This window comes from Bidens hawaiensis, unplaced genomic scaffold (genome assembly GCF_021521415.1).
Source record: "Bidens hawaiensis isolate Kalapana, Puna unplaced genomic scaffold, B.hawaiensis_p1.1 tig00025222_1, whole genome shotgun sequence".
Classification (NCBI taxonomy): Eukaryota; Viridiplantae; Streptophyta; class Magnoliopsida; order Asterales; family Asteraceae; genus Bidens; species Bidens hawaiensis.
In genome coordinates this window covers 280,758-302,941 of record NW_027494025.1, presented here as the reverse complement: position 1 = coordinate 302,941, position 22,184 = coordinate 280,758, and the positions used below count along the sequence as shown (strand labels likewise).

At 43.6% G+C, this 22,184-nt stretch overlaps 2 protein-coding genes across 2 annotated transcripts; both read left to right on the top strand.

The window, feature by feature from the left end:
- Window positions 1–73: 73 nt before the first annotated feature.
- LOC143571207 (E3 ubiquitin-protein ligase MBR1-like) lies at window positions 74–2,223 on the top strand. Its single transcript, XM_077056692.1, has 5 exons — window positions 74–472; window positions 623–769; window positions 906–1,004; window positions 1,705–1,857; window positions 1,966–2,223. Exons 1-5 carry the CDS (start codon window positions 134–136, stop codon window positions 2,098–2,100), a joined length of 873 nt encoding a protein of 290 aa, XP_076912807.1. The 5' UTR covers window positions 74–133; the 3' UTR covers window positions 2,101–2,223.
- A 13,744-nt stretch (window positions 2,224–15,967) lies between these two features.
- Window positions 15,968–21,933, top strand: LOC143571209 (elongator complex protein 2-like). Its single transcript, XM_077056697.1, has 9 exons — window positions 15,968–16,167; window positions 16,254–16,341; window positions 17,632–17,717; window positions 17,810–17,960; window positions 18,036–18,196; window positions 19,137–20,103; window positions 20,188–20,405; window positions 20,511–20,688; window positions 21,422–21,933. The coding sequence occupies exons 1-9, from the start codon at window positions 16,027–16,029 to the stop codon at window positions 21,889–21,891; spliced, it is 2,460 nt and encodes an 819-aa protein (XP_076912812.1). The 5' UTR covers window positions 15,968–16,026; the 3' UTR covers window positions 21,892–21,933.
- The last annotated feature ends 251 nt before the right edge of the window (window positions 21,934–22,184 follow it).

Here is a 22,184-nt window from a genome sequence, read left to right as displayed (position 1 = left end):
AACAAAGGTGACGACAAAGGTACCCATAGTCCCACACCATTTACTAGTCATATCTCTAAGGCATCACATTCACCTTAATTCAGTCTTCATTAATCTCACCGACATCTATCAAACCAAACCATGGCAACCGGACATGCAAACCATCAAAACAAACCAAGAATCAACTCACCCACCAACCCCAAATGTTGTTAATCGTGTAACCGAATTGAAAGAGGATCGTGTTCCTCGTAGGAAGAAGTTGTTTGGGTTTTTGGGGCTTGTGGATTTGGGATGTGGAAGGTTTTCGTCGTCGGGGGTGACTGTGGTCCCTCCAGGGTCCACAGAGAGGACGAGGAGGAGGAAGAGGAGAAAGAGGAGGCGGAGTAGGAGATCGTGCCCTGAGAATGTTTGTTGTACTCCTCCAGGTGTAGGGTTTGCATATGATGTTGCACAGAGTACTAGTGCTGATCCGAATCGAAGAAATCATAGACAAGTAAAAGTTTCTATCTTATTTTTTTTTTATTTTTAGAATGACAGCTGTATTATAAAAATTTATCTAGTAAGGAACTAAATAGGACGATGAAAAAAAAAGTCAAGCTTTTTTGTAATGTTATTTTTTATTTTTTTATTATTATTTTTTTAGCGTTCTCGTGCTTCAAGGCAAGCGGCGGATCGTGAACAACCGTTGAATGTTGCACAAATTGAAGATGCGGGTTTGTTAAGATCGAATGTGTCTGATTCCAGACAGTATAATCGACTTCCTCGTCACTCTCCCGGAGGAATCTCCGAGGTTTGAATTTGGGAATTCTATTTAGAATATCCATTTTCCTTAATACTTACTACTACTAATAATAGTAATAACAGAAATAGTAATAGTAATAATTCTTGTAATAACTTTGACAAAAACTATACTATGAGCTTTGTAGATTGTGATGATTGAACGTAATCCGTTGTTGGACGGGAGAATAGAAGGGAGCGACCGATTTGGAGCGTGGAGGATCAACGCAGATCTCATGTCATATGAGGTAAGCGTGTTTATGGTCTGGTTTTGACGACTTTAGGATAAATCATAAGTCAAATAGTTACAAACGTCTTTTATTTATACCATTTGGAACAAAAACCAAAAATTAAACCATTTGAAATCTATAATTGAACCAAACCAAAAGGTTACTAACAATTTTGCTTCTTTTGGCCTGAGCTTCACGAGTCTTTATAACTAAAAAAAATGCATAAATTACAATCAAAACAAAAGAACTGATAGCATTTAAAAAAAAACTTCAATCAGGAGTATAGTCCCAAGTATTTAAAAACTCAAGTAAAATATAATGAACGTTGCAATGCTCAAAATTCTTCTTCGTTTTTTTCCTATCAGTTTTAAGCATGGTTGCAAAAGTCGTTAGGCTCTACCAGGTCGGTCGCCTAGAAAATTGTGAGTACTGAGTACTTGTCTAGGCTGGGAGTACTCAGGAATACTCGGCCGCCCAGACTGATTTTTACATCACTGGTTTTAAGTATAAACCCTAAAATAAGCCATTCAGTACGGTTTGGAAATTCCTAAACCAACCGAAAAAAGACAAATAAAAAAACTACAATGTAACCGAATCGACCGGTTTGGATGGTTTCCCGGCTTCAATTTGAACAATGAGCACAACTAATTAGAGACATTTTCTTCATTTGAGCTTTGACTCCATAAAAAAGTCAAAACAATTCACCTTTTTTATGTAGGAACTAATGGAACTCAGTGACAGAATTGGGTATGTTGATGGTGGTTTGCAAGAAGATGAAATACTCGAATGTTTAAAAAGACCCAAGAAATCGTTTATTAAGTCCGTTGACTTTAACTCGAAAGTCAAAGACTCCAGATGTAGCATATGTCAAGTGAGTACATCTAACTTTTTAACATATGTATTTCATATCTATAATGATATAATCTTTTAAAAGCTAAAACATAAGTTCATAAATGAAGGTATGCATTTTTTTTTGTAGGAGGAATGTAAGGGAGATGAAGATTTGGGAAGACTTGAATGCGGTCATTACCATCACTTAGATTGCATAAAACAATGGCTTCTAAGGAAAAACGAGTGCCCAATTTGCAAAACCGTAGCTAAACCCGACAAGTGATCAACCATCACGAGTCCTTCCCGGGGTATATATATCAAGTTTTCTCTATGTTTGTTAAGTTTAAAAGAAGTTTTCGGATTTTATTCACGTCAAGTATAATAAATCAATTTGTGTCACTACTCACTAGTCTTCTATGTTACCGTTGTTGATTTTTATTTGTAAAAGTTATATCATGTTATCTTGTTTTCATTGAATGAAGAAGTTTGTTACATTAAATAATAGTAACCTAATTTTGTGAGTTATTTAGATAACCTCAAAGGCTCAAACCTACATTTGATTATCAGTTGGAAGAGGTTTACTTTTGTTATCTAGTTATTTAGATCACCTGAAGAAACACTAAGCGAACCCAGGGGCAGATTATAGATAATCTGGGGGTTAAGTAATGTTTCCCACGAGGATGAGGTCCAGCAGAGAAGGTTGTTCTTCAGGGGACCTGCAAAACAGACACCGTAAGCTCGTCACTGAGAAGGGGGGGGGGGTTCCTCCTTGTGACCACCCTCCGGCGTGAGAATCAGACTAGATTGCTCTAAATATAAGTGTATATTAAGAGATTGCTAGATAAGATTGAGATATCAGATGATGTCCTTACCATTCCAAGGTGTTGGAGTATTTATAGCCGAAGGTAGGTTTCCCAGAAGGTACAGCCGGCTGAATAGTATTCCTGTTCTACCAACAGTGGACTACGCACAGGCCATGCTGGTTGGTGGATAGGCTACGGCCAACAGTAAAGGTCGGCTGTATACTGTTCCTTTACTGCCGGCTACGCACTGTTCCACCAACTGTAGGCTGCGCACGTCCCATCGTAAGGGTTGGTGAGTAGGCAGCGGCTAATAGTGACAAACAGTACTAGAGGGTGCTCCTCCTCGTATTGTTGTCGGTGAGCTGTCACCCTGTGATTGGTTCATGGGCTGCTCTGGTCAAATTGTCTGTTCCGCCCATACCTTAGTAGGTATAGTACGAAAGACCTTCCAGAAGCATACGGACTGGCTCATTTAGGCGGGAGTATTCCCGCCTTGCTCATTCCTTCATGTGACTACTGAAGTAGCGAATGCCTTGTGCGTGTAGCCTTGCTGTTAGTGCGGGTAGCCTTCCCTGATGGCTTGTATCCGCAGCTGCGGGAACAGGCGGGGTACTTCGCCATTGGGAGGCTTTCACTGCGGGTACAGCTGGCGTACTGCGCGTAAGGTTCTCTGAGCATGGTGGGTCCTGCTGGAGCAGTTGGTCATTGCGCAGACGTCCCTATTCAAGGTGAGTCTTGCGGGTCCAACTGGGCTCTGCTGGGACCTACCTCTTCAAGTCCCCCCAGTCCAATGTTCTTCTCATGAATTATTAATAAGTGAGGTGAGCTTTTGGACTTAGCAAGGGGTTTTTGAAAAGGGTTTAGTTTTTAGGTTTTCCGTGGTGATTCTTCCCGCGGTTTTCCTGATGTCACGCAGAAATTCCCGACTTTTCTGCTTGATCTTTGGGTGTGAAGCGGGTAGGTTTGTAACCTCCTCGTACGTCAGGAGCGTTGAGTCCCACTTGTGTGGATTCTCCGTGGGGTTTTGGTAGTTTTCAACATACTGATCAATTATGCTAAAACCACCAATCCCATCATGGAGTTTCGAACAATATAGTTCTCGACGTTCCCGTAATGCGGGGATGTTATTCCCGTTTCCGCCAGCATGGCCCAGAAGATCCTTCTTGGTTTGAATTCCCTGCAGAGTGCTAAGTATGTGAAGGGTTTTGCCTTGACACTGTACCCGCACTTGTCTTACGGTTACTTTACTTCCAAGGTATTCCTGGCGTCAATTCCCTGCGGGTGCTAAGTATGTGAAGGGTTTTGCCTTAACACTGTACCCGCATCCGTCTTACGGTTACTTGGTTGCCGAGGAATTCTTGGCTTCAATTCCTTGCAGGTGCTAAGTATGTGAAGGGTTTTGCCTTAACACTGTACCCGCACCTGTCTTACAGTTACTTGGTTGCCAAGGTAAGGGGTATTTTCCCGCTTACTTTTGAATCTTTTTGAATTTTGAATTTTGAAATTCGAAGAGTTGGTGGAAGGATAAGAACAGTCCAAACCTCTGACACGTCGTGCGATGGTTTCTTCTGACTGTGTCAGGACGTGCAGGAAGTTATGGTGACGTGACAGTACATGGTCATTCCAGACGCTTTTTCAGGCGCGTGGGCGCGATTTTTCGGGCGCGTGGCCGCGAAATTAATGGTATGCGTCCTGTCAACAGCTGTTGCCAGCTTGCTTTTTGCCACGTGTCATAGTTTCATTGCACCTTCGTTTTCTCTCTCTTCCGCATTAATTTCATCGCATTAATTGCGATTAGTATATAAAGGGGGAGAGGGTTCTTTGTAATCCACACTTTCACTCTTCTCTTCATCTTCTTTGCGATTTCCGGCGAATACTCACCTTTTCAGGCAAGCATTCTCCCGAAATCGTTTTCTTCTTCTTTTACAAGATGTCTCGTGATCTCGAATCTACAGCTGATGACAAGAGTACTGCTGGCGAGTGCCAGTGTGCTCTGCCTGGCGATCTGTATCGGTACGTCGTCAGGAAGTTCATGCTCGAGTCTCTCGAGCCTGAGTTTCCTGAACCCCATCAGACGGTGTACGATGCCCCCAGAGGCAAGATCGGGGTTTATGCTGCATTCTTTGTTTATGGGAATCTTAGGTTCCCATTGACAAAGTTTGTTTACCGTGTCCTTGAGAGGCACGGTGTTCATTTGACCGAGTTGCACCCCATGGCGATCGCCAAGATTCGCCACTTCGAGTGGGTGTGCCGGATTTTGGGCATTGAGCCCTATGTTGACCGCCTGATGACCTTCTACACTTGGAGGTGCATCCAGGGGTGGTACACGTTGATAACCCGGATCAAGGGTTTGAAGATTTGCGCAACCGAGCGCAGTCTTCGCGCGTGGAAGCGGGAGTTCTTCTACATCTCCGCTCGCGCCATCCCCCTTGCCATGAAGTTTAAGAATGGGCAAGTACTTCCCAGCCTTCACGCCTCCAATTACGAGGAGGCGGAATGGTTTTCGAAGATATCCCGAGTCCAATCTCCGGTTTACCGGTTTGCGGAGTCCGGGATGGTGATGCTGGGGATGAGCCGGGTGTGGAAGGCTGCGGATGCGCATAAGATCCCAATCGTCCTCGAATACGGTTCGAACTCTGTTCCTTACGGTATGCTTTCTTTCTTTTTGTTGATTTAGAATCTCTTCTAACTTTTTTCCTGTTTATTTCAGAGGGGAACGACTTGCAGTCGCTCTTGAACCCGCGGGAGGCTGACGGTCCCGCTCGGATGGGTACTCGCGCTCTAGACGAGAACGAGTTGCCCATCCTAGAACAAACGGCGGATCGGTTCGTGGAGGTCTATCCGCTAGGCCATGAGATCCTTAGCGCCCGTCGGCCAGGTAAGGCGCTATTCGACCCTCGACCCCTCAATGTTGAAACCTCTGCTGGAATTCCTCTAATCGTATGTTCTGATGAGGAATCCGCAGATGGTCCTCCGTTGGTGCGGAAGAAGAAGGCTGCCGGCGGGAAGGGGAAGGAGAAGGTGGCCTCCACTGCCGATCATTCGCCTCGGTCTGACTCGGAGACCGAGAGCGAAGAGGTGGCGGGGAATCCCGGTGGTGATAAGATCACCATTCCGGAGGCTGTGACAACTGTCACCGAAGAGCCCAGGATGACGACGGTGACCGGCGTGAAGAGGCCGGCTCCATCGGGTTCGTCCCCGCCTCTCCGTACCTTTAGGCTCAAGAAAACCCGTAAGTACAAACTTCCTTTATCTTTAGCTTCATAGTTTAATATCGTTAACACTTATCTTCTTTGTGCAGGCGTGGATGTTGACGCATTCCAGGGTGGAGCGCAGAGGAGTACCTCCCCGCCAATGACGGTAGGCCCGGTCAGCCTACCTGAGGCGACGACCCAGGCGCCTGCGCCTGCTTCCGCTGGTTCAGTTGCTCACTCCTTTGAGCCGACTGTTCCAGCTGTGATGACGTCACCGCCGGCTGTGAGTGCTATTTTTACAGCATCTTTCACCGAGCCGGCGGTTACTATTGCTGCGGATTCCGCAGCGGCGGCCGCGGCGGCCGCTACCATGCCTCCTCCGTCATCGGCAACGACGGCCGATCCTTCAGGTTTGCATGGGGCGTATCGCCAACCTCTGCCACCTTCCCATCTGCCTGACCTCTTGGATGGATTTCCCTTGGGTTCAGGTGATGGGTTCGGCGGCTATCGGCCTGTTATTGACCCTACAGGTGCGTAGGGTTCTTTTGGCCTATTTTATATTTTTCAATCATCTTTTCCTAACTGCTCTTTGTTTTTTGCAGTGTCGGATTCCAATGAAGTGTATGTTCCACGATGGAACATTCGCCGAGGAACAACCCTTCGCACCCCTGTGGAGTGCGTGGAGTGGGCTCGTCACGCTGCTCCTAGTGGTGCGTTGGGGGAAGCCATGGCTAGCTACCAGGAGGGTAGGCTAAGCAATGAGCTTCGGGTTCTCCTGGCCCGGATGCAGCCGCGCGTCGAGCTGCTTTGTCGTGAAAACGACAAGTTAAAAGCAGCTCGCATTCAGGAAGTAGCTCAGGCGCGGGCTGTCCGGGAGGAGAATAGGAGGCTCTCCGCCGCGGCTGCGGAGAAGGAGAAGGCGTTCAAGGCCCTTGAAGTTGAGGTTCAGGCCCGTCTCGAGGCTCGCTCCAAGGCTGCCCAAGCTGTTAATGAACAGCTTCGGCTGGCTAAGGAGACTGCTAGGAACGCAACTGAAAGGGCCACCAAGGCTGAAGCTGTTGCCGAGCCTCTACGCGTGGAGAATGAAGAGCTTAAGGCCAAATTAGAGGCTCTCCAGCAGGCTCATGATGCCTTGGCGATGGAGGACGCGAAGAAGCTCCAAGAGATCCTGGACCAGAAGGGCGTGCTTGACCACACTGAGCGGAAGCTAAAGGGCGTCGAAGAGGCTGCTGCAAAGGAAGTGTTGCTTGCCAACCTTAATAAAAGTGAAGCCGAACGCGCCTGTACCCAAGCTCAAGCCGCCCTCCAAGAAGCTCTGGTTGCCAAGGAATGGCTTCTTCGAGAAGCGTTGTCTCGGGTAAGTCTAGCTTCATGTCTTCACGCTTTTCTTTGTAAATAGAAAAGGTTCTGATACTTGTATTTTTTCTTTGTAGGTTGTGCATCGGGTCTTCTCAGAGACGTCTTATGACGATGCTATGAGCGCAGCCCTCAACGCTTCTCATGAGGATGGGGAAAATGCCGGCTTCCTGCTTGGTCTAGGGTTCGTTGAGAAAGGCATCCCGCCTTCCAACTTCCCTTTGTACGATGTGGATACTGAAGCTATTTATGACCAAGCAGTGAACCAGTATGCCGCCTTCCCGCATCCTGTGGTGGAGAAGGTGAACGAAGTCGCTGCTGCTGATGATGGGCTAGCTATTCTTAAAGCCTTCCTTGAACCACCACGCTCTACTGATGGAGCGGGTCCAAGTGGAAGTGGTCCTGAAGCCTGATTCTGAAGATCCCTTTCCATCATTAGCGTAGATTTTTGCTTTTGTATAGCTATCTTTGTAATGTTTGAATTTGATGAAATAAAGATTGTGTTTGTTCTTTGCCTTGTTTATTTTACGCATGTTTTGATCTAACTTAGTAATTTCTTTAGTACTTGGATAAGTTAACTTTTTAACGTGGTAAATTATAAGTTTGTTTCGCTTCCTCTTTCATGATTGTGCGGGTATGACCGTCACTTACACTTAGTAGGATGGCTTAACTTTACTTATATCTGACCTGCGTGGAAGTTTTCCTCATCTTTTCCTTTGAAATTTTCTAAGTGTTCAGAATAAGTTAACCTTTGAACGTGTTAGATGATAGGTTGAAGTTTTGCTTCCTTGTTCGTGATTGTGCGGGTAAGACCGTCACTTGCACTTAAAGGGAGGGCTAAGCTTTACTTACATCTGACCTGCGTGTAGGTTTTCCTTATTTTTAGCGTTGTGTTTATGCGGGTTTTGCCGCCTTCCACACGTAACGACTTACTTCTTCCCCCATTTATGCGGTGAATACCGGCACCAGTGTGGGAAGTTCATAAGTATAAAGGTAAGGCTATCAACACATTGTGAAAGGAGAATCATTTCCATTAGAAGTGGCTCTAGGCCTTTTCTTTACAAGTTTGGAATTGATTTACATATAACATTTGCGTAATTGAGCTCCATTCCATGTTCTTGGGATGGGAGTGCCATCGAGCCTTTCGAGCCGGTATGCGCCCTTTCCCAGGACTTCTTTGATAATGTATGGCCCTTCCCAGACCGGGGCCAGCTTTCCTGGGCGTTCTTGGTTCGAAGCCTCGTTGTTACGCAGTATGTAGTCTCCTACATTGAAGTTGCAGAGTTTTACCCGCGTGTTGTAGTACTTTTGCATTTGTCGCTTGTAGTTCTCTTCACGCACTGCGGCTAAGTCTCTGCGTTCCTCGGTTAGCATAAGGTCCAACCGTCTTTCCGCATCATTGTCTTCTGGCTGAATCAAGACCCTTGGTGAGGGTAAACCAATTTCGACCGGGACCATGGCTTCAGTGCCATAAGTGAGACTGAACGGGGTTTCTCCCGTACTGGCCTTCTTCAGCGTTCTGTTTGCCCAAAGGACGTGCGGAAGCTCGTCCACCCAGCCGGATCTGTGTTCCAAGAGTCTTTTCTTTATGCCTTCGACGATGCTCTTATTTGCTCTTTCCACCTCACCATTACCTTGCGGGTGTGCCACTGAGGTAAAGGTGTGGGTGATTTGAAGTTCTTTCAGCCACTGTTGTAGCTTCTTGTCAGCAAAGTTGGTGCCGTTATCGCTCACCAAATTCTGTGGAAGTCCAAAACGACAAATAATAAATTCCCAAATAAATTTTTTGATATGTTTCGCTGTTGTTTGGGCTAAAGGTTTTGTTTCTATCCACTTGGTGAAGTAGTCGATGGCTACCACTAGGAACTGAACATTTCCTGCTGCTGTAGGAAATGGGCCTGTCACATCGATGGCCCACTTCTGAAATGGCCATGAAGAAGTGACTGGAACAAGTTCATTCTTCGGGCGGTGCGTGTTGGGTGCGTAAAGCTGGCAAGACCTGCATTTTCTGATGTATGCCAGTGCATCCGTATGCATCCCCGGCAAAAAGTATCCCGCGTTGTTTATCTTAGCTACAACAGCGCGGGGACCTGCGTGTACTCCACAGATGCCTTCGTGTACTTCCCTTAGGAGGTAGTCAGCATCTTGGTTGTCCACGCATCTTAAGAGTGGGCCAAGAAAGTTACGTCTGTAAAGGATGTCATCGATGAGTTGATAATTCAGTGCTTTACAGCGTAGTTTTCTTGCCTGTGTTTTGGATTCTGGTAGTGTACCTGCCGCAAGGTATTTTATTATTGGTGTCATCCACGTTTCCGTGCCGGTTTGGATGACACAAATTTCCTTGTGCGGGACCGAAGGTGTCTCGAGGAGTTCAATGCGGATATCCTTTCCTAAGTGGGTGAAGGCTAATGATGCAAGCTTGCTTAACGCATCCGCAGATTTGTTTTCACTTCGCTTGACGTGTATGACTTTGCAGTCGTTGAAATCGCGCATAAGGGATTTTGCTTGTGCGAGGTACAGGGCCATTGTGTCGTTCACGGCCGTGTACGTCCCGTTGATTTGATTGGCTACTAACATGGAATCCACGTGGGCTTCCAAGTTTTTCACTCCCATCTTACGCGCAATTCTCAGCCCAGCCAAGAATGCCTCATACTCGGCTTCGTTATTCGTACTTGGAAAATCCAGTCGAATAGCGTAAGTGTATTCTTGGCCCGCTGGGTTGGTTAGTTTCAGCCCTGCGCCTGAACCCTCGTTACTGGCTGCTCCATCAGTGTAGAGTCGCCAGACGTCATTGATGTCTTGTGCTGGAGAGGGTTGAGCATCTTCCTGGCACTCTTTTTCCCGCGATACAGGCACTTCTGCAATAAAGTCGGCCAGAACCTGGCCTTTTATGGCTGGTCTTGGCTTATACTTTATCGCGTATTCCCCCAACTCAATTGCCCATTTGGCTAGGCGTCCCGATAACTCGGGTTTGCCTAGAACGTTTGCAAGTTTGAAGTTGGAGAGAATGGTGATTGGGTGACCCCGGAAATATCGTCTTAGCCTGCGTGAAGCGTGTATAAGTGCTAAGACTAATTTTTCGAGGGTAGAGTACCGGGTTTCTACGTCTGTTAGGATACGGCTGACATAATAGATTGGCATCTGGATGCCTTTTCGTTCTACTAGCAGGACTGCCCCGGTTGCTCTATCAGTTGCGGAAAGGTATAGGATTAACTCCTCTCCCGCTTTTGGTGCTGTCAGCGTTGGGAGTTCGATCAAGCGTGACCGAATCTCCTGAAAAGCTGCTTCCGCTTCTGGTGTCCAGCGGAAGTGCGTTTTCTTTAAACAGTTTCTCAATATTGACACGAAGGGAAACGACTTATCCGCGTGGTTTGCCAAAAAGCGATTAAGTGCCACTAGTCGTCCATTCAGTGTCTGAGCCTGTTTGATGGTAGTAGGTGATTCCATTTTGATAATGGCTTCGACCTTTTCAGGGTTCGCTCTGAAGCCATCTTTAGTGACGATGACCCCCAAGAACTTCCCTTCTTCCATTCCAAAGGCACACTTGCTCGGGTTGAGCTTCATGTTTATCTTCCTGAGCGTGTTGAAAGTTTCTTCGATGTCTTTCAACATCGCTTCTGGGTCAGGGCTTTTGATGACCAAGTCATCCATGTAGACTTCCAAGTTCCTCCCAATTTGGGCATGAAACTGGCTGTCCATCAGGCGTTGGTATGTGGACCCGGCATTCTTAAGTCCGAATGGCATCATTTGGTAACAAAATGTGCCATCGGGCGTCCGAAAAGCGGTTTTGTCCTGATCATCAACGGCCATGTGGATTTGATGGTACCCCTTATACGCGTCCAGGAAGCATTTAAGGCGGAATGGTGCCAACGAGTCCACCTTAAGATCAATTTCAGGTAACGGATAACAATCTTTGGGGCATGCTTTGTTCAAGTCTTTGAAATCTATGCACATGCGCCATTGTTTGTTATTCTTCGGTACCATAACGGGATTTGCAACCCAAGTTTGATATCTACTAACGCGTACGATGCCTGCGTCAAGGAGTTCCTTGACTTGGGTTCTACACGCGTTAGTTTGTTCTGGCCCCATTACTCTGCGCTTTTGTACGATCGGCGTAACAGCCGGATCGCATTTGAGCTTATGCTCTGCCTTACTTCGGGGTACACCAGTCATGTCAGCTGGTGCCCACGCGAAGATGTCAGCGTTCTTTTGTAATAAGCGCTTGAGTAAGGTGCGTGTGGGATCAACAATTGTTGGGCCAATGGAGACGGCCTGGTCCGGGTACTTGCCGTTGAAGGCCCATCTTTCTGGTTCGGTGATGGTTGGTTTAGCCATCTTTGGTTTGGGTTTAGATGAGACAGATGCGATGCATACCTGGGGAATGCCGGTGATCATCGCTACACCCTCAGCTGTTGGCCATCCCATCATGCCGTGGACTGAGGATACCACGGCGTTGAATCTTGCCATCCCGTCTCTCTCGAAGAGAATGTCGTATGTGTGGTGTGGCTTCCTCATCACGACAAAGTCCACATCTTCTGTGCGGGAGTGTTTCCCATCCGTAAGAGTGACGGGGAAAGATAGGATACCCAGGGGGTGTTTGTGCTGCCATCAAACCCTTCCATCGAGGCGCAGATCGTTTCCAGGCGTTCCTTGTCTTCGTCATCTAGCTTGTCGAAGAACTGCCTGTACATCACCGTTGACGAGGCGCCGTTGTCAGCAAGAGTGCGGGAGGTGATGTAGTGCCCCAGCTGGCTTTTGATGACGATAGGGCCTTCTTTGCTGGGTCCTCCTGGCACTCGCGGGAAGCGCACCTCAGCTTCCTTCCACGCACATGGTTCTATCGTTCGCCTTTTTCTTCCTCTGATATTACCATGAACCATGTTGATGCTGATGTCAACGGGCTTTCGTCCGTTGCCTCGGTACCGGTTGTCGTTCCGTCCTCCCTTCTTGATTGATGCCACCAGGTGTGCCAGTCTTCCATCCTTGACGAATGCTTCAACAATATCCTTCAAGGATGTACACTCTTCCGTACCATGACCTTTTGTCCCGTGGAAGTCACAGGATTTGCTCTGATCCACATTAGGTCGCTGCCGGATCATTGGAGCTTTTGGCCACGGTAGTTTTTCAGTGGCAAATATCTCCGTGACGCTTTTGGTGAGTGGCGTCCACCGGTGCTTTTGGCTTGAAGGGTGTGTGTGATTTCTTCCGCCAACAAGAGGGTGAGAGCTGGATGAGGTGTCAAAGTTTACCCTTGACTGCCAGATACCTAGCTTCCTCTTTTTGTTCTGCCGGGCGATCCGAACATTGTTCTCTCTTGTCCTCTGCGTGTAGAGGTGTGTACTCTGGGGAAGATCCCTTCCCAGTTGCTTCTCCGTCTCGGCAAAGCGCTTGGCCGCCGTCATGATGGCATCCCATGTTGATGGCATGCCATCCTTACCCGTCAATGTGCGGATAAGCTCTGGGTATTCGGCGCCTTGGATGAAAGCGGCGCGAACAAGATCTTCACTTATGTTGCCGAGACTTAGCTTTTTGGAGTTGAAGCGGGTGATGAAGTCTAGTAAAGATTCATCCTCCTCTCTAACGCAGTTGAGGATCGTCCACTGTTCTTCAGTATATTTCCTCTGTTGGCTGAAGTGCTGGCTGAACTTGTTCTGAAAGTCCGCCCAGTCATATATGTGGTGGACCGGTAAACGATCGAACCATGCCCTGGCCGCTCCAACCAGAGTCATCTGGAACATATAACACCACGTGGGTTCCGTCCAGTTACTGACGGTTGCCCCCGCAATGAATCTGTTCAAGTGGTCGTCTGGGTCGGATATACCATCATAAGTGCCAATGTTGGACATTTGTTTGGCACTTCTCGGGGCGATTGCTTCCGCAATGTCCCTTGCGAACTTTGACTTTCCTGCATTTGTAGCAGTTGGCCTAAAGGTTTTGGAGAAGTCTCGCGGGTTTCTCTCCGCATTCGTTGGTTTAAAAGCTTCCCCAAAATTCCTTTTCGGCTGGAAGTCCGTTTCCTTACGCTTCCCTTTCGCCTTATGGCGAGGGTTTGCGTCGGTATCGGATTCTTCCCTTCCGTCGTCTGAGTACTCGCACTCGCTGTTCATATTGAGATGTTGGCGAGTACTGCCGAATTCGTCAGCCTGTTGAACTGAATGCAAGCGTTCATCCAATTCAGCTTGGAATTCTCTCTGACGTGCTTCGGCCCACGCCTTCACTTGATCTAGTGTTTGGCGAGGGACCCTCGTTCGTTTTTCCAACTGGGCATCAGTGAACCCCAGTGGAATATTTACTGCACTTGCCCCGGCTTGGGTAGTCGGGGTAGTGTTCGTAAGATTTGTATAACCGCCGGTGTTCCCCCCAGTTGCTGGGGTTGTGGTTACCGGGGTTTCTTGGTCGGTTACTGGCCTTGGGACCGGAGTAACGTTAACCATTTCTTCAGAAATTTTGAAAAAACTAAATTAGTTCTAGCTTTTATGCACGGATGTCGCCAATGAAGAAACACTAAGCGAACCCACGGGCAGATTATAGATAATCTGGGGGTTAAGTAATGTTTCCCACGAGGATGAGGTCCAGCAGAGAAGGTTGTTCTTCAGGGGACCTGCAAAACAGACACCGTAAGCTCGTCACTGAGAAGGGGGGGGTTCCTCCTTGTGACCACCCTCCGGCGTGAGAATCAGACTAGATTGCTCTGAATATAAGTGTATATTAAGAGATTGCTAGATAAGATTGAGATATCAGATGATGTCCTTACCATTCCAAGGTGTTGGAGTATTTATAGCCGAAGGTAGGTTTCCCAGAAGGTACAGCCGGCTGAATAGTATTCCTGTTCTACCAACAGTGGACTACGCACAGGCCATGCTGGTTGGTGGATAGGCTACGGCCAACAGTAAAGGTCGGCTGTATACTGTTCCTTTACTGCCGGCTACGCACTGTTCCACCAACTGTAGGCTGCGCACGTCCCATCGTAAGGGTTGGTGAGTAGGCAGCGGCTAATAGTGACAAACAGTACTAGAGGGTGCTCCTCCTCGTATTGTTGTCGGTGAGCTGTCACCCTATGATTGGTTCATGGGCTGCTCTGGTCAAATTGTCTGTTCCGCCCATACCTTAGTAGGTATAGTACGAAAGACCTTCCAGAAGCATACGGACTGGCTCATTTAGGCGGGAGTATTCCCGCCTTGCTCATTCCTTCATGTGACTACTGAAGTAGCGAATGCCTTGTGCGTGTAGCCTTGCTGTTAGTGCGGGTAGCCTTCCCTGATGGCTTGTATCCGCAGCTGCGGGAACAGGCGGGGTACTTCGCCATTGGGAGGCTTTCACTGCGGGTACAGCTGGCGTACTGCGCGTAAGGTTCTCTGAGCATGGTGGGTCCTGCTGGAGCAGTTGGTCATTGCGCAGACGTCCCTATTCAAGGTGAGTCTTGCGGGTCCAACTGGGCTCTGCTGGGACCTACCTCTTCATCACCCCAAACTTACTTATTTGAGTCGTTAGATCTAAATTAAAACTTATGAGACGTTTATATTGCTATTTAAAAAGGGGTTATTGCGTAGCTTGTTGTCCGCTTATCCCCATCTGTATTATAAATTGGATCATTTTGTGAAATTATCAATGAAAGTTTAACAAGATTGACGGTTTTGAAAATCATTGGCCTCAAAAGCAATTTAAACTCAATTCATAAACTGAGCTTTGCCTTCTAACAATTTCAATCATTTGGTATTAATTCGTTCATAATAAACGAAACTATATATAAAGAAAATATTGCCGGGTATTTTGTGTTAACGAATATGTAGTACCTGGAACTTTTATTACTCTCATTTTCAAGTACCCGTACCGAATCTTCATTTACTTACATACAAGTACAATTACAAGTAGAGGTGTACAAATTGGTAAATAGGCTCAAACGTGTTTAGTCAACAACTGGTCGAAACCTGTGTGGGTTTTAAACTGGTTTAAGAGGAAAAATGTTTAAACCTATCAAATCGATTCGGTTTGAGGTAAAAAAGAAAACTGTTTTTCTTTTTCATGTCGGGTCTTAAACTGATTTGAATCTCCGAAGTGTGAATTTTAAACCGCCAGTTTCGGTGAGCTGAAACCGGTTTGGGTTGGTGTCGAGGCGGTTCAGGAGCCGGTTTGGAATCGTTTTTTATCATCTATATTCACAAGTAGGGGCGAGGTCGGTGAATTTTTCAAAAACATGGTATCGGTATCGAAAATGTTCAGTTCGGTACCGTAGGGATAAAGTAAATACTGTACCAAACCTGAATTTCTCGATTCCGAATTTTCCGATCCCGTTTGAAAAACTTGATACTGGTACATAAGTTATCGTCTCAGTATTGGTATCAAACTATCACTAACCGATACCATTTGGTCATCCACAATGGCGAATGATAGTCGGGGGCAGGGGTGGGCCCGACCCCCTCTGTTTTTTCGCGTAATAGTGTAAATCGACTCGTTTTCGTCCGACATTTTATATACGTAGTGTAAATTTACCCCTTTCTAACCGAAAATCTGATCCCGACCCCCTTTTTTACGGATTTTTTAATGTGTATTTTCGTCCGCCCCCTCGAGATTTTCGTCTAAGCTTCGCCATTTGACATAAATTTAGCCCGAAGAATATACGGGTCCAAGCCAGAACAAATATTAGCCCAACCAACCCAATAACATCCTCTCCCCCAACCCAACCCAACCCAACCCGACCCACGACCCGTTTCCAACTCGTAAAACCCCACTCCTTTAACCCCTAAAAGAACCAATCCCCTCCGCCGTCGCCTGAACAAAACCACCACCAATAACCGTCGTCTAACCACCGTCAAACTCCACACTACTCCGTCACTACTTCAATCACCATCGCCAAAAATGACTGAATACAAATCAGTAAACGTGCAGAGAGTGTTCATCGGATCCGGATGCAACCGAATCGTAAACAACGTATCCTGGGGCGCGTGTGGTTTAGTCTCCTTCGGTTCTCAAAACGCCGTTTCCATTTTCTCCCCTCAGGTTATTAATTAAACCCTAATTTTAACATTTATATACTAATTAAAACTCTAATTCATATTTATATTATAATTTATGTAATTTTACAGAGTGCGAAGATATTAACTACACTGCCAGGTCATAAGGCGTCGGTTAATTGTACGCATTGGCTTCCAAGTACCAAGTTTGCATTCAAAGGTACAATTTCTCATATTATTATTATGTACAAGTTTTGTGGTCTGACCTAGACTTGTTTAACTTACTTAAAGAGAGCTCGAGCTCGAGCTCGGATTGTTTAACTTATGAGAGTTTAAGCTTTTGGCTTGGCTTGTTTAACTTACAGAGAGTTTAAGCTTTTAGCTCGGCTTGTTTAACTTTTGAGAGTTTAAGCTTGGCTTGTTTAACTTACATAGAGCTCGAGCTCAGTTTGTTTAACTTCTTCGAGCTCGTCTTGTTTAACTTACATAGAGTTTGAGCTTGGCTTGTTTAACTTCTGCGTGCTCGGCTTGTTTAACTTACAGAGAGCTCGAGCTCGGCTTGCTTCAAGCACTACTTCTAAAGCTCAACTTGGCTAACGATTAGTGTTTCAAGCTTGACTTGTTTTGTTACTTAATTAATTAATTTATATATATATATATATATATATATATATATATATATATATATAGGGTAGGGTTAACGTAAAAAACAATAGTTTTGTGAGAAGCATAAGAATAGATGTAGACCCTTGGATCTAGGATCTAGTGGTTGAGATTGGTAGTTTCTAAAAGTTGTATAGTTTCCTATTTACATGGTATAGTGTCCTATTTAGGTGGTGTACTTTATTTTAAAGCCTTCTCACACTTCTCACAAAACAATTGTTTTTTATTTGAACCATTTTGTATATATATATATATATAATTTATATATATTTTTGTACCTTTATTTAATTGTAGCTATATATAACATAATATATATATATATGTATATATATATATATTATTTATTTTTCTTATCATAATTTTGTATATAATAACTATTTAAATGATATACATTAGTTATGTTAAATAAAATGTACATAAATACTAGGCTCGCTAGTCAGCTCGAGCTCGTGAAGTGAAGCTCGGGCTTGTTCAATAAGCAAGCCTGTTTTAGGCTTGAACTCATTTAAGATCGACTCGATTCGAGCTTTTTGCGAGTCAGTTTCGTATAGCCCACGAGCCTGACAACAAACATGCACGAACCAATTCACGATGTATATGTCCCGATAGTTTAAAGTTGGCTTGGGTCGTTTGTATTTGGAATTGCAAATTAAGTTCATCATGTTTAAGAAGTACAAATAACTGGATCACATAAGTAATAAGTTTATTTTATAGATTAATAGTAATTCTATAACTTTTAGGAATAAAGTACTTAATTATAATGCTGCTGACACTAAGTTTGTAGTGAAACACATAAAGCTTATAAATTTCATAAACATGAACTTTTAACATGTTTATGATTTTGCAGCCACCGGGTGGGAGAAGCATTATTTACTCTCTGGAGATGCTGAAGGAGTCATTATATTATGGGAGTTTACTTTAGCAGAAAATAAGGTATTTGCTTGAATGTTTTATTGGTTTAAAGTTAGAGGTGAATCTTTTTAGTTGATTAAAGATTCTCATTAGTTTTTGAATATTATTTACAGTGGAAATATGTATCACAACTGCCAAAATCACACCAGAAAGGTGTTACGTGCATTACTGCAATTGTTACATTTCAAAATGAAGCAATAGTTGCATCTACTTCTTCAGATTGTGTAGTTAATGTTTGGAAATTAGATCTACCTGCCTTTGGAGGTTTGTGATAATATTATAATATAAATATTTAATACAATGTCAAGATTACGCTATAAGCAATATTTGCATCTACAGGTGATCGTACAGTTACATGTTTGGATACTATCTTTGTTGGTTTGAAACCTATGGTTACACTTTCACTAGCAGAATTACCAGGAAGTACCACAAATCTTATACTAGCAATGGGAGGCCTCGACAACAAAATTCATTTGTATCGTGGTGAAACGAAAGGGCAAGTATGTAATTTCACATGTTTCTGTTTTCATGCATTTATGTTATTATACACACACACACATACATACGCAGGGCACAGCTTTTTTTTTTCGAGCACAAGAACAAAATAATTCATTTATTTTCTAAACCTTTAACAAGCTTTAAAATATAAGAAATTGAAATCCAACGTTTGTTCATCTCTTTTAATATTCTAAAGCGTAGACGAACCGAACGCTCAGTGAACCGTTCGTGAACAAATTTTTTATGTTCATTAATTAAACGAATGAACATGAACACATGCCATGGTCATGAATGATCGTTTATGGATGCTACTTTACGCTTGTTTAGATTAGTTCATATATGTTCTATGGTTTTAGGTTCATTTATTTACTCAGGACTCAATATAGAATTTAGTACAGTTTTATACTTTTATTTAATTTTTAGGCCGACAGATTGATGTCAGCGGTCAATTTTAATTGGTGTTTGCTTGGTTATGTTTATTCGTTTATACCCGTGAACTGCCGGTTGTCCTTTTAACAGCAAACTTAAAAGAACACACATTTTTTTAACGAACACGAATAACAAAACCATATGCCTTTATTTGTTCGTATTCGATTGTTTGTCTAGTTAAAGTTAAACTAACAAATATGAATTGGATCAGTTCGTTTAAAAGTTTACTAAAACTATAAACAAAATCCCTTAGTTTATAGTACCTGCACATGTGCAAATCATGTGTAGGTTATATTTCCTACACATGTGTATGTAACCGTTTAAAGTTGAAAAAAAACATATTAACAAATTAGTTAAATGCTTTTTTCTGTCTATAATATGTAAGAAATATGAGTTTTAAAAATTATGAATCAGATAGAAAAAGTTAAAACGATTCAAGTTTTGGTCTTTTTGTTCTCGCAATTATTTGTTACACACACGTATAATTAAACTCCTTATTTTTTGTATCTATAGTTTGTTCGTGCATGTGAGTTAAAAGGGCACACAGATTGGATCCGAAGTCTCGATTTTTCACTACCTGTAACAATAAACGAAGAACCGCACAATCTTCTTCTTGTTAGCTCTTCACAAGACAAAGGCATACGCATATGGAAAATGGCATTAATTGATTCCGTTACTAATATCAACAAAACTAAAGCCGAAAACACTTTAGCTTATTACATAAAAGGACCCATATTCACATCCGGTTCGTTTTCTTACCAAGTATCTTTAGAATCGTATATCATCGGTCACGAAGATTGGGTATATTCAGTCGAGTGGCACCCACCATCATTAACCGAAAGCGGTTCGTGTTTTCAACCTCAAAGCATATTATCTGCATCGATTGATAAAACCATGATGATCTGGCAACCCGAACGAACCACAGGTATTTGGGTCAATGTTGTTAGTGTCGGTGAGTTAAGTCATTCGGCTCTAGGGTTTTATGGCGGGCATTGGAGCCCGAATGGTGATTCAATATTAGCTCATGGGTACGGTGGGTCATTTCATCTTTGGAAAAATGTCGGTACTGGGTTCGATAATTGGAAGCCACAAAAGGTTCCGTCTGGACATTTTGGTTCAGTGACAGATATCGCGTGGGGACGGTTTGGTGAGTATTTGATTTCGGTTAGTCATGATCAGACGAGTAGGATATTTGCTTCGTGGGTTGAAGGAGATCATGGCACGTGGTATGAAATCGCTCGGCCGCAAGTTCACGGTCATGATATTAATTGTTTAGCGATGATTAACGGGAAAGGAAACTATAGATATGTAAGTGGCGCGGATGAGAAAGTGGGTCGGGTTTTTGAAGCACCGTTATCTTTTTTAAAAACATTAAACCATGCAACTTCACATCTACACGACGATCTGCAAGCTGATGTTCAGGTTTTGGGTGCAAATATGTCTGCTCTTGGTTTATCTCAAAAGCCCATTTACGCTCAAGGTAAAGACTTAAAACTCTTTTTTAATTTACATTTGAATTTGAAGTATGAACACATTGGTTTATCTTTTTGTATTATGTGTGCAGCATTGAATGAGACGAGAGATAAAAGTGGCAATGAAGGTTTTGACACACTTGAGAGTATCCCGGATGCGGTTCCATCAGTTTTGACTGAACCGCCAATTGAGGAGCAACTAGCGTGGCATACGTTATGGCCCGAGTCACATAAACTTTATGGTCACGGTAACGAGCTTTTTTCGTTGTGCTGTGATCATCAAGGGAAGCTCGTGGCCTCATCTTGTAAGGTATTAATATTAACTAGAGTTGAATTTTTGTTCATTAGACCCGTTTAAGGTAAACAAATGGTATATTTTTATTATTGGGACATAAGTTTTGTGATTGTTTTACAGGCCCAGTCGATGTCGGTGGCTGAAATATGGCTATGGGAGGTTGGTAGTTGGAAGGCAGTTGGGCGGTTGCAGTCTCATAGTTTAACCGTGACAAGAATGGAGTTTTCTCATGATGATAAATATCTTTTGGCTGTATCAAGGGACCGCCACCTGTCACTCTTTTCTATAGACCGAGCAGGTACACAAAAGATCTTTGACAGTTAGGAACAATAGCATTTAAGTTTCAGTGTCCAGACGTCAGAATGATATTATTTATAGGCTTGTGAAAGAACCGACCGAGAATGAATGGAGCATGCTCGAGTTCGTTTATTCAACTTTAACCGTACAAACAAGCCCATACAAACAACTAAACCAACAATGTTTTCTTGTTTATGTTCGTTCGTCAAGAAAATGAACATGTAGGTGTTCATTTATGTTCATTCTTTAACATTATAAACTAACGATTCACAAACGTAAACGAACGGACATAACTGAACATAGATAAACGAACATAATTGAGCTAAAACTAAAAGGTAATGTAAAAAACATTGTGCTGGGCCTAAAAAGTTACTAAAACTAGACTAAGCTGTAAATGGCCAAACAATTTTAGATGAATATGTTAACAAACATAAATGTATGTAAACGAACGAACATAAACAAACTTAAATGAATGAACATAAACGGACGTTGGCGAAAACAAATGATTGAGCGAGACATGCGTTCATGTTCGTTCGTTAAACTAAAGAACAAATTTCTTTAGTCCATGTTTGATTTTTGTTTGTAAAAAATAAACGAACTTCCCACCGAACGGTTCAAGAACCATCAACTGAACGTGGCATTTCATTATATATGTTTTAAAACTTCAAGAAGAATGTATTGTTAGGGTTGCCAACTAAATAGAAATTTTTGATTGGATTTTGTATTTTTTACAGAGGGCTCAGATGAAATCAGTTACCAGCTTATAACCCGACAAGAAGCCCACAAAAGAATAGTATGGGCTTGTTCTTGGAACCCATCAGGCCACCAGTTCGCAACCGGTTCACGAGACAAAACCGTCAAAATTTGGCAAGTGCAAAAGGAACAATCTTGTGTGCAGCAACTCATAACTCTACCCGCTTTTAAATCCAGTGTCACCGCCTTATCTTGGACCGCGTCCCACACTAACGATGGTGTTCTTGCCATAGGAATGGAAACCGGTCTCATTGAGCTTTGGGGTCTTTCTCTTAATAAATCCGAACCAAAATCTAACCTTTTAATCCAGTTTGATCCGTTTATGTGTCATGTTTCGTCAGTTAATCGTTTAGCATGGAGAAACACAGAGAACGATGAATCGAATGATATGCAGCTCGCTTCGTGTGGAGCTGATCATTGTGTTAGAATTTTTAAGGTAAGTTTTGTTTAATTTTCTAAGTATAAGTTATGTTAGTTTAGAATTTTATTTCCAGTAGTCAAAAAGTCAAACAAGAGGATAGTGTTGGTCATTTGTTGTGGTTTTGATATTAACTTATTGTGTAAAGAAATTGCTTTATGGGTTGACTTTTGTTAGTCAAATATACTGTTCTTGATATTTTTTCATGGGTTGGATTTTTATTGGGATTGAACTTTGAAGCATGAAATCAGTCTTTTTATATTTTTTTAAATATTTTAGGAAAATTAGATTTTAATAATCTCAACTTAATACAGTTAGCCGATAAT